Below are 12,064 nucleotides of genomic sequence, written 5' to 3' on the forward strand. Positions count from 1 at the left end.
TCTGTGAGTTTGAGGCCAGCCTGGTCTGCAGAGCAAGTTCCATAACTGGCTCCAAAGCTACACAGGGAAATCCTGTCTTGAAAAACAAACAAAAAAATTGGGTCAGGTGGTGATGGCAACATGCCTTTAATCCCAAAACTCAAGAGGCAGAGAGAGGCAGGTGGATCTAGGCCAACCTGGTCTACAGAGCCAGCTCTACGGCAGTCAGGGCTACACAGAGAAACCATGTCTGGAACAAAAACAACCAATTGACCAACCAACAAGAGTCAGAAATTCTATGACAGCTAGGACTAATTACACTTTAAAAGGGTGGGGCACAAGCATTGGCAATTAATAGGCAGATGCCAGTAGTAAATATGGCAGCATGCACGCACTAGGGCCTACACTCACCTCACGTGACGGGGTGGGGCCGGTGCTTAGCTCAGCCCCATAGGACACGCCCACTCATGGTTGCCTAATGAACCTGAGGCTCCAGGCACGCCCTCTTTCACCCTTTCACCAATAGCCGGCCGAGAGCTTCCTTATAATCCAATCATCACTTCCTCCTCAGTTGAGTGATAAGTCAACGGCCCAATGAGCAAGACCCAAGTCGGGCTGCAGACAGGAAGCTTTGCCGCTCGCGTCCAGGGGCGCGACGTACAACCAGACGGACGGCTGTCCTCGCAGCTCGCGGAGGCGAACCGGGTGACAGGTAAGTGGTGGGCCCCGAGCTCGGGGTCTCGGTGTGGGGATGTGGGCTTGCTGAAGACGCCGCCGTGCAGCGGGAGGAGTGGGCACGAGGCGGCAGGGCGGTTAGGCACCCACCTCGAGCTGGCGGCCGTTGGGCTACCGCGCGCACGCGCCAGGGGCGGGCCAGCCGTTAGTGTGTCGGCTTCCGGGACCGATGTCATGGCGGCACTCCCGGGCCGGCCTGATATCGTGGCGGGATCGAGGCAGAGGGTGGCCTCACGCTGGGGCTCGGGTCGCGGCGGCACGACCCAGGCTTCTATGGGCAGAGTCTGCAGTCGCCTGCCTCGTGCCTTGCTTTGCCGCTTTCCCAGGAGATTTCTCCTTCAGGCTCCGAAGGCCGGCGTGGCGACTCACAGGAGCCGGATCCTTCACCCAGGCTCGCTTTCCGGGTGTGAGCCGGCTCAGCCCGGTTGCATCTCATCTTCCCTGGCCCTGATTGGAACTTTAGGTTTGGGACAGCCACTTTCTGGATTCACTTGTTTCATTTTTCTGTGCCTGATGGAACCGAGGCCTGACAAATTTTGGGGTATCCGCCCCGAGTAGTACCTGTCCCATGTCATTTCTTGAGACAGGTTCTTTGTACAGAGTCCCGGATTTTACTGTGAAGACCAGGTCAGCCTTGAACTCAGCGAAATCCACTTGTGTCTGCCTCCGGAGCGCTAGAATTTAAAGGAGAACGCCCCTACGCCTGGCTTCACATTTATCCCTTAACTAGCTCAAGAAACGTTTTTAGAGCTATATACTGCATCAAAACAGTACATATGCCTAATGTTCTCATGAAGTCGAGGCTGTCCTTGAACTTTTAATTTACGTGTATGTGTGAATGAATCACTGTGCCGGTGTTCATGGAGGCCCGAAGAGGGATTCGATGCTCTACCAGGAGTTAGACGGTGGTTAACTCAGGTCATGTGAAAGCTTCAAGTGTTTTAACCAATCTGCCACCTCTCCTGTCCTGTTACAAATGCCCAAAGTTTCTTTTTGTTGTTGAGACATGATCTCATTATGTATGTAGCCTTGGCTGTCCTGGAGCTCACTTGAAAAATTGCCTCAGGCAATCTTAAAATTCATTTTAGTATATGCAGGGCATTTGGAGGGTTGAGATAGGAAGATTGCGAATTCAAGGCTGGCCTAGGTCCTTGAATTACTTTCTCAAATAAAAATAGATACACCATCTTGGCCATACACACCGTTGAGCCAGAGATGTCTGGTTCTTTCCTATCGTTGGATGGCTCTGGCCTATTCCATGTCTAGTCTCTCTCCTTATTGCCCTCTGGATAATTCTCTTTCCATGATTGGTTTTCCCTGCTGTTTGCCTTATCCTCCACTCCATCTTGAGCAAATTCTTGAGTCACTCAACCCCAAGTTAGCAATTCAAGTACACAGGTCCTGGGCCTGCTTAGCTCATTCCTCATAGCTGTCTCTACTTTAGCCCCATGTAGATCTTTGGCTGGGTCTGGTTCTTTGGTGACTGATACCTTTTTTTTTTTTTTTTTTTTTTTTTTTTTTTTTGAGGTAGAGTTTTTTTCTGTGTAGCTTTGTAGACCAGGCTGGCCTCAAATTCACAGAAATCCGCCTGCTTCTGCCTCCTGAGTGCTGGGACTAAAGGTGTGTGCCCTTCTTAAAGCTTTTGTTTTGTTTTTTGGGACAAGGTTTCTCTGTGGCTTTGGAGTCTGTCCTGGAACTAGCTCTTATAGACCAGGCTGCCCTCAAACTGAGATCCGCCTTCCTCTGCCTCCCACCTAGTGCTGGGATTAAAGGCATGGGCCACCACCATCCAGCTTAAAGCATTTTTATTTTGTCTCCTATGTGGGTTCTGGGGAATGGTGCCTGGCAGGCAGATGCAGTGGGAATTGTCAGCACTGCTCTAAGTTTGCAGCCCTGAGGCCAGTTGTAGTTCCAGTCCTTCCTGCTGCTGGTCACCAGGCCCTCTTCTGGACATGCTCAGAAGAGCGTGCTTGTTTGCTTGCTTTTCAAGGCACAATTTCTCTGTATAACCATGGCCTGGAATTCAATTTGTAGACAAGGCTCGCTTCCAGATTTGCCTGCCTCTGCCTTAGAAGCACTAGAATCAAAGATGTGCATCACCACAGCCAGCTGAGAATTCTTTTAAATTAATGCTAACGGAAGTACACTTCTGTAGAATATAAGCACCCAACTAAATGGTGCGGGAGAGAGGAGGTCTTGACCCATGCGGTAAGGTGGGGGGATGTTGTTGAGATAGGGTCTCACTATGTAGCCCTGGCTTTGTAGATGAGGCTGAACTTACAGAGGTCTGCCTGCTTCTGTCCTGAGTGCTAGTTAGTATTAAGGATGTTTGCCACCACCTGACATTTTGGAAATATTTTATTTGATGGTGGTGTTGGCCCATGACTTTAATCCCCGCACTTGGGAAGAGGGAGTTCTCTGAGAAAATTCCAGAATAGTCAGAGCAACCCCATTTCAAAAAACAAACAAAAATTTAGGTGTGACTATTTTGCCTGCATGTATATGTATGTACACCACTTGAGTTGCCTGGTGCCCAAAGAGGCCAAAAGGCTTAGTTAGATCCCAGGAACTACTATAGATAGTTGTGAATCGCCGTGTATAGATACAAGGAACCAAACTTGTGTTCTTTACAAAAGCAACAACTACTGAGCCATTTCTCCAGGGCCAAGATCAGCCTGTTTTAAACAGTACAGTGACGAGCCTGATTTGATTTAGCTGGAATGGGTTCCTTCTGCCTTCTGTGGGAGTTGTATACTGAATAGGGATCAGTGGACACTGAGAAGGCTGTCCAGCGTAAACTAGATAAGTGATACGCTTACATACAGGAATATTGTTTGGCTATAAAAAGGAATAAAATGTCTGTTAAAAACGAAGGGGGCAAAAAGGGAATGAAGTACTGATTCATGTTGAGAATGGTGCAGAATGAAAAGCAAGGCCACATGATGCCGTCTGAACCTATTTATAGAAAATGCTCAGAAAAGACTAGTCTGCAGAGACGAGAAGCAGATTAATGTTTCTGGAAGTTCAGTGATGGCTAAAGGGTACAGAAGTAGTTTTATTTCATGGTTTGGGGGGGGGGGGATGATGAAGTTCATGGTCTCACATGCTAGGCATCTATCTCTAGCCACACACCCCCAGGCTCAGGAACTCCTTTTTTTGTTTATTTTCTGTGAGTGTTTTGCCTGAATGCATGTATTATATTCACTGAGTGTATGCCTTTATGTCTGTGGAGGCCAGAAGAGGACATTGGGTCTCATGGAACATGAGTTGTGGGTGGTTGTGAACCATCATGTGGGTACTGGGAATCGAACTGGTCCTCTGAAAGAACATGTGCTCTTAACCACATACGGAGCCATCTCCATTTCACCAGGAGGTTGATTGTACTAATGCCAGCATTTTTGTTGAATTGTTTACCTTGGTGAATTAATTGTATAGCACATGACTATTTCAATAAAGCTGTTCCAGTTTTAAAGAAACAAAGGCCACTTCAATTTGGGATCAGCATGGTAGCTAGGTAAGTAGACCTGACTGGATTTGGTGAGTGGGGTTCACTGGATGGAATTACTTGTCAGTCAAGACTGTTTCTGAGAATGGAATAACTATTTCTGAGATGGAGGATGTGGGCCTTGAGGAGGTAAAAAAAAAAAAAAAAAAGCATTGCTGTAGGATCTTTGAGTTCAACTTCTAAGGATATGAGAGGGCAACTAGTAACTGGCCTGGAGTGGGAAAGTCATATGATTGGAGACAAAGTAGGGGAACCTTGCCATAGAAATGACTGAATTTGAGGCTGGAGAGATGGCTCAGTGATTAAGAGCACTAAATGCTCTTCCAAAGGACCTGAGTTCAATTTCCACCATCCACATGGCAGGGAACCCAACACCCATACCCATAGCAAAACACCAATGCATATAAAATAAAAAGTAAAAATAAAATAAAGAAATGGCTAAATTTGGATAAAGTCACAGAGGAAATGAATAAGAGAGCCAGAAGTGGGTCCTAATATGTCAGTATCTGATCTCAGGAACTATTTCAGCAGGCCAGGGAGGACAAAATATAAGCCTGGCTGGTGAACACCTTTTACTTGGTGTTTGAGGAACTAATGAAGTGAGTGGGGAGCTTGTCTCCTGTGAATTCCATTTAGCATCTCAGCTGGCTGGCTTTCTTGCTTGCCTAGCCCAATGGGAACCCTCTTCATAAAAGCACTTAATGATTCCCCTGTGTAGACCACAAACAGCAGGGGAAGCTGGGCAGGGCAGGGCAGATGGCTGCTCACTCCCTTGCCCACCATTGCTTTCTCAGCTTCTAGGTCTTGCTTTGTATATATGCCAGGAGGTCCTTGGGGAGTGTAAGAGTATGGTTTTTTCTGCCGCTGCCTGGTTTTGTCCTGCCGCTGCGCCAGCCCCAAATAACACACAGAGACTCTGTATTTGATATAATCCTGTTGGCCAGTTACTAGTTTCTTATCGGCTAGCTCTGTCTTAAGTAGTAACCCATTTCTGCTGATCTATGTATTTCTCTTACCGGGGAGCCAGTCGGCATACTGCTTTCTCCCACTCTCCATCTTGGCTCCTCCTTCCTACTTCCTCTTTCCTCCTTGTCTCCTAGTCCCTCCTATCTTCCTTTCCTATTGGCCAACAGTGCTTTATTCATTAACCAGCATGAGAAACATTTACAGAATGACATCTCCCATCTCCTCTTTTCTGTCTAAATAAAAAGAAGGGTTTTAACTTTAACATAGCAAAATATGTCACACAACAGTTATAAAATAAGAATCACAATCACAGTTAACATTTAGTCCATTAACATTTAGCAAGATTAAAATCATCCATCCTATATTTGTGAGTCTAAAGTCCTATATGTAACTTATCTTTAAGCTTAACTAAGGAAAGCTATACCCATAACTATCTGTCTTCAACTCCTTCAAAGACCACAGAAGGATAGTATATAAACTCTAGAAATGACAGAGACATCTCGCCTTGTCAGTCACCTGAAGTTCTTTAATCTTCCATCTTCAGCCCATAGGCCATAGTGTGTCTAGCTGACTCTTCAGCAAAGCAGGAAACTTTAAACTGTCTTCTTGTATTGGCAGTTTGTCAGTCACTTTTCTCTGTGTCTTGCATACTGTCGCGCAGACTCTTCCATGAAGCAGGATCTCTGTAGCAATGTCCATCTTGAATCAGGAGTCACTTTCCTGTGGGTCCTGCATGTCCAGTTTATACATCACAAAGTCAAACAGTCCAGACAAGAGCAGTATCTTGTCTACATGGCTAGTCTTGCCATATTGGAGGCAAACTCCATAACGTGTTTCTTTAATATCCATCTTCCTCTCTGGTGCAGGTGGTATTGCCAAGAGCAATTATGTCTCACTGTCAAGAAAACCCTAAACCATTTTAAATGCCATATTCTGTAGGTCTTTGAAAGGTTTGAAGAATGCCTGTCTATCTCAAATACATCTCTGTGTATCTTGAAAACCTAGCTAACTTTCTAAGCTTTGACAATCATAGGTAATAATCTATAATCTGTACTACATTATACATTTCTGAATGATACTTAAACAAGAGGAGAAATATACATATCACAAAATTGACCTTAAATTGTAGCAATAAATGAAAATCCATTCCAAAACAAAGTAATAATATCTATACCATAATCCCCTTTTTACCTTTAAAAAGATATTGGTTGTGGTCATAAACCATTTATAACCAAGTCCATTTAAATGAAACAAACATTTATAAACAATATTTGGGAATTTGGGCGTCGTTCTTTCCAAACTACTTCCTGCTGATAAAGGGCGCTGTCATGGGGGAATCCTAAGAAGATGCAGAAATCTTGGCTGTAGTCTGCAAGGCTGCTTTGTTCAGCTGTTTTGAATGTAGGATCACCTGGTTCGGTTTTTCCTCCCACCGCTGGTCTGGTTCCGCTGCCACACCAGCCTCAATTAACACACAGAGACTCTGTATTTGATATAATTCTGTTGGCCAGGTACTAGTTTCTTATCAGCTAGCTCTGTCTTAAGTATTAACCCATTTCTATGTATTTCCACGTAGTCTTCTTACCGGGGAAAGGGGCCAGCGTCTCGTCTCCCCAGTCCCTCCTATCTTCCTTTCCTATTGGCCAACAGTGCTTTATTCATTAACCAGCATGAGAAACATTTACAGAATGACATCTCCCATCAGGGGAGGATGGTCTGAGGAGCTTTATTAGTGCCAAAACTTGAATGTCAGGGAGGGCAAATTAACCAGGCAAGGCGTTCTGCCTGTAAATCCTTTAACCTTGGGAGGTGAAGGCAGGATGATCACTGCAAGTTCTGGTCCAGCCTATATATTAAGATGTCAGTTTACTCCCACCCACAGACAGGGTTTCTCTGTTAGCTTTGGAGCCTGTCCTGGAAGGGAGCCTAGCCTGTTCTGGAACTCACTCTGTAGTCTCAAACTCAGAGATCTACTTTCCTCAGCCTCCTGAGTGCTGGGATTAAAGGTGTATGCCACCCCTGCCCTGATTTTTGTTTTGTTTTTAAGATTATTATGTATACAGAGTTCTGTCTGCATGTTTGCCTGCACACCAGAAAAGGGCATTAAATCTTATTGTAGATGGCTGTGAGCCACCATGTGGTTGTTGGGAATTGAACTCAGGACATCTAGAAAAGCAGTTAATGCTCTTAATCTCTGAGCCATCTCTCCAGCCCTAGTAAGGTCTTTTTAGTTTTTTATCAGTTGGTGGAATGCTTATAAAGCATTCCACACACCCCAGTACTGTGGGGGGGGGGTTGTTGTTGTTTTTGTTTTTTAAAAAGCTGAGGTGGACCACACCTGTAATTCCAACCCTTGGGAGTCATATCTCTATAACTTCCGAGGCCAGACTCATAGCAAGTTTCAGGCAGCCAGGATAATATAGTGAGGTCCTGTTTCAAAAGAAAAAGTGTGCAGAGACTTGGGAACAGGGAATCGTTGGGGTGGAGGTTCCATGGTCTGCTCAGATGAAGCAGAGGGAAGTAAGCAGGGGCCAGGCAGGGAAGTCTACAGTGAAGAGTGTGATTTATCTGTGGTGTTGGGGACAGAACCTGCTAGCTAAGTGTTCTGTCACTGAGCCCCATGGGAAGACCTTAGGATGCATGAGGGTGGTGGCTTTGGATGGGAGAGTGTGTGTGTAGCAGGTGAGAGGTTGCTGGGAAGACAGTGGTAAGGGACTGTAGGCTGAAGTGGGGGGGGGTGGTATGCAGGTACACCACTGAGCTTTACCTGCTTACAGGGTTTACCCCTGCCAACCCCCTTCTCTGCCTTCTCTGCCAAGTGGGTTTTCCTGCATGCATCTCAGGTGCATCTCCACCTTCCTTTGTCGTCTGTTCTCAGTGCAATGGCAGAACAAGATGTGGAAAATGAGCTTTTGGATTATGATGAAGATGAAGAGCCCCAAGCACCTCAGGAGAGCACTCCAGCTCCCCCGAAGAAAGATGTCAAAGGATCTTATGTCTCCATTCACAGTTCTGGTTTCCGGGACTTTCTGCTGAAGCCAGAGCTCCTGAGAGCCATAGTTGACTGTGGCTTTGAGCATCCTTCAGAGGGTATGGTACCTGGTGTCACCCTTAACTATGCCCTCCCTGTGAGTCAGTTATATCAGCAGCCCCTATGCAAGCACATGACTGGGATCTGACCCTCCTGACCTCCAATGACAGAGGAGTGTACAGAGAGGCAACATCCTGTCTCTTACTCATACACTTTTTTCTTCCTCAGTCCAACATGAGTGTATTCCCCAGGCCATTCTGGGTATGGATGTCCTGTGCCAGGCCAAGTCTGGGATGGGCAAGACAGCTGTGTTTGTGCTGGCCACCCTGCAGCAGATCGAACCCATCAATGGCCAGGTAGATGCGGGCTCCTTTCTGGGATGGGTCCCATGTGGCAGAGCAGCCTTGGGTATGAAACTGCTTTCATAATCTCTTTCTGAGCTTTTGACTATAAGCTAGGAATTGAAACTATACTGATTGCAGTCTTCACTGTTACTGCAGATTTGTTATGCAGATGTTCTAACACCATCATTAGATCAGTTTTAGAGTCTTAAGAGTTATGTATGAATCCGGGATAGGAAGCTAAGGCAGGATTGAGAGTTCTAGGCCATACATAAGAAGACCCTGTTTAACAAATATCCGTGTGTGGTGGGCTGTAGTGTGGCTCTGTGTGGTAGAGCTCTCGAATAGCATGTGTGAGGCTTTGGTTTGTATCCTTGGGTGGGTGGGTGCTTCTCTTTTCAGGACATGGCACAAGTGTGGTAAGGGCTATGCTGTGGGTGGGTGAGAAGACTTGCGGCATGGGATAACTGGCCCTTTTGTCTAGGGTCTGTGCTACCATTCTCTGTTCCTGGCCTCTTGAGGGAGACAGGCTTTAGTAGCTATGAGAGAATTTGGGGAGGAGATAGGTTTAAGGAGAAGGTGGAGATGTTTGGGCCTTCAAGTGACTTGTGTAGATGGAACTATCATAATAATAGGTACACTGTGGGTAGGTGTGGATTCTGGGAAAGAATGTTTTTTGCCTACTCTCCAGGTATCTGTACTGGTCATGTGCCATACAAGGGAGCTGGCCTTCCAGATCAGCAAGGAGTATGAGCGCTTCTCTAAGTACATGCCCAGTGTCAAGGTAAGCCTCCTCGTGTGCTGTGTTGGGCCTCAGCTCCAGCCCAAGCGGCATTTATCAAGCTTGAGGTTAGTAGTAGTAACTTGTGTTTCTTAAAAGCCTGATGAATAATGCCCAGTCCCCACAGGCTTGTGCTGATCCAGGTGCCTCTTCTCATCAGACTTGCCCCTGCTCTTTAGGCTCACCTGGGTTCTGAATGGGACTGGTGTGCTAGGTGTCCTCGGGATGGGGGGGGGGGGGCTGTCGTAAAGATCACTGTTCCCAGATGGATGGAAACAGCTCCCTTTCTGTCCCCATAGGTATCTGTGTTCTTTGGGGGCCTCTCCATTAAAAAGGATGAAGATGTGTTGAAGAAGAACTGTCCTCATGTTGTGGTGGGGACACCAGGCCGGATCCTGGCACTTGTACGGAGCAGGAGTCTAAACCTGAGGAATGTAAAGCACTTTGTGCTAGATGAATGTGACAAGATGCTTGAACAGCTGGGTGAGCATCCCACTGGCCTGCCCAGCTGGTTCCCCACTCAGGAGTCACAGAGTCACAGCAGTTTTCTAGGGGGCCTGATGGATGGGGTAGGCAGTGGCTCTTAGTGGGTCACATGGGTGGCCAGAAGTCAGGGCTCCTGGGAGAAACCTAAAGGATTCCCAGTGTTGACAGTATGTGCTGCTTCTGAGGCCAAGTTGAGTGGGACCATAGGCCCCATGAGCTGCCATCCCTTTAGGACATGTAGGCACACCCAGGGAATCTGGAGGAGTAGGGTGGCTTCTGCCACCAATCAGGGACTGGGAGAGATGGGCATGTGTCCTGGAAGCAGCTGCAGCTCTCACGCCAGTGGCTGTCTCTGCCTCAGGCTCCCTTTCCCGAAGCATGGCTCAAGGCGCACTGGCAGGGCCGCTCCATGCTGGCAGCGAGTAAGTGGACCGCAGCTCCTCCCATGCCTGCGCTCCCGCACGCCCGCCCGCCCATCCGAGCCCAGCCTCTCAGGCAGCGGGAACACCCCTGGGCCCACTCCACTGTGGCCATGGTGCCAGTATTTTCTGGCCCAGGTTGGGGAGGGCTGGTTCCTCTCTGGTGTGGGTCTGCTCAGTCAGACAAGACACTGAGGCATGCTGTATGTTGGCATCCCATCCAGACATGCGTCGGGACGTGCAAGAGATCTTTCGTCTGACACCCCATGAGAAGCAGTGCATGATGTTCAGTGCCACCCTGAGCAAGGAGATCCGGCCGGTCTGCAGGAAGTTCATGCAGGATGTGAGTAGGGTGACACCCCAGCTGGCCGCCTGCCCACCGTGGCCAACACCTCAGCGCAGCAGCTCTGACCCTCCCTGAGGGCCTGGGCCACTCCACGACACCCATACTGCTCTCATGGCCTGGAGGATACAGGGAGGCCGGCGCAGCCTCCTTACGTCCCCTGGTTTGTCAAACTGGGAGCTGAGTGTGGTTACACCTGCGCCAGAGCAGAGCTTACATCTGGCTTTTGGGAGAGAATTGTTTACTGAGGTTGGGTGCAACAGGCCCTCTGGGAATCATCACTACAGAGGAGCTGCTCCCTGGAAGGTTCCAGGCACATGAGACACCCAGAAGTGAGCCCTGCTCGCCCCTTCCTGCTTCCCTTCCCACACAGCCCATGGAGGTGTTTGTGGACGACGAGACCAAGCTCACACTGCACGGGCTCCAGCAGTACTACGTCAAACTCAAGGATAGTGAGAAGAACCGGAAGCTCTTTGACCTCCTTGACGTCCTAGAATTTAACCAGGTGATGCCCCTGCTTGCCCACATCAAGATGAGTGCCTGTGGGTGATTCTTTCTTCATGGGCCTAACTAGCATTCTCCTTCAGGTGGTAATCTTTGTCAAGTCTGTGCAACGTTGCATGGCCCTGGCCCAGCTCCTAGTGGAACAGAACTTCCCAGCCATTGCTATTCACCGAGGCATGCCCCAGGAGGAGCGGTGAGTGTGTGATGTCCACAGTGGCCAAGCGTGCCCCTAGGACCTGTGTTTGATGCCTCCGTTTGCCTCCCACCCTAGCCTGTCACGCTACCAGCAGTTCAAGGACTTCCAGCGGCGCATCCTGGTGGCTACCAATCTGTTTGGCAGAGGTATGGACATTGAGCGAGTCAACATTGTCTTTAACTATGACATGCCAGAGGACTCGGATACCTACCTTCACCGAGTGAGTGCCCCTTCCCTGGGTGGGTTGATCAGGGCCCTGCCCTTCCTCAGATTCTGAGGGGTACCCATCTCCTGACCCCATCTCCCTGTAGGTGGCTCGTGCTGGTCGTTTTGGTACCAAAGGCCTGGCTGTCACTTTTGTATCTGATGAAAACGATGCCAAAATTCTCAATGACGTTCAAGACCGGTTTGAAGTTAATGTGGCAGAGCTTCCAGAAGAAATAGATATCTCCACATATAGTAAGTGGCTAAGGCCATTCTGGGCACAAAAGAGCTGGGCTTCTGGAGCAAAGGCCCTTCTCCCTCACTGCCCTACTCTCTGCTGTCTTTACAGTTGAACAGAGCCGGTAACCAGATATGTAGCCAGTGCACCATGGCCCTCTTTCCCACCTGCTGCTTCAGATTCTCTTCCTACATGACAAATGGGTGTATCTTTTTATATTGTTCCAAAGCTGTAGCTGTGTAAAAAATAAACTTTTACTGTGGATGTCTGGCTCCAGACCTATCTTTCTTCTCTTGGTCAGCATTTCATGAACTCAGAGGCCAAACCAGCAGTCAT

At 48.1% G+C, this 12,064-nt stretch overlaps 1 protein-coding gene across 2 annotated transcripts; it reads left to right on the forward strand.

The window, feature by feature from the left end:
* The first annotated feature begins 539 nt into the window (after positions 1–539).
* Positions 540–11,945, forward strand: Ddx39a (DExD-box helicase 39A). 2 transcript variants are annotated; one of them, XM_051194926.1, is made up of 12 exons: positions 584–691; positions 2,295–2,334; positions 8,064–8,275; positions 8,445–8,572; positions 9,249–9,341; positions 9,638–9,821; positions 10,468–10,586; positions 10,960–11,091; positions 11,174–11,283; positions 11,362–11,506; positions 11,598–11,745; positions 11,840–11,945. In XM_051194926.1, the coding sequence occupies exons 3-12, from the start codon at positions 8,068–8,070 to the stop codon at positions 11,854–11,856; spliced, it is 1,284 nt and encodes a 427-aa protein (XP_051050883.1). In that variant the 5' UTR covers positions 584–691; positions 2,295–2,334; positions 8,064–8,067; the 3' UTR covers positions 11,857–11,945. The 2 variants fall into 2 exon arrangements, with proteins under 2 accessions (XP_051050882.1, XP_051050883.1); XM_051194925.1 differs by lacking the exon at positions 2,295–2,334 and having other exon boundaries at positions 540–691; positions 11,840–11,944.
* The last annotated feature ends 119 nt before the right edge of the window (positions 11,946–12,064 follow it).

The sequence above is a fragment of the Phodopus roborovskii genome, unplaced genomic scaffold, assembly GCF_943737965.1.
Source record: "Phodopus roborovskii unplaced genomic scaffold, PHOROB, whole genome shotgun sequence".
Lineage (NCBI taxonomy): Eukaryota > Metazoa > Chordata > Mammalia > Rodentia > Cricetidae > Phodopus > Phodopus roborovskii.

What these genes read in the sequence shown, in the direction of transcription:
- Ddx39a (XM_051194925.1), top strand. Translation starts at nt 8,068, where the DNA reads ATGGCAGAACAAGATGTGGAAAATGAGCTTTTGGATTATGATGAAGAT. An exon ending in CAAGATGCTTGAACAGCTGG is followed by an intron (nt 9,822 to 10,467) that starts GTGAGCATCCCA and finishes CATCCCATCCAG; the next exon opens with ACATGCGTCGGGACGTGCAA. An exon ending in ACGTCCTAGAATTTAACCAG is followed by an intron (nt 11,092 to 11,173) that starts GTGATGCCCCTG and finishes ATTCTCCTTCAG; the next exon opens with GTGGTAATCTTTGTCAAGTC.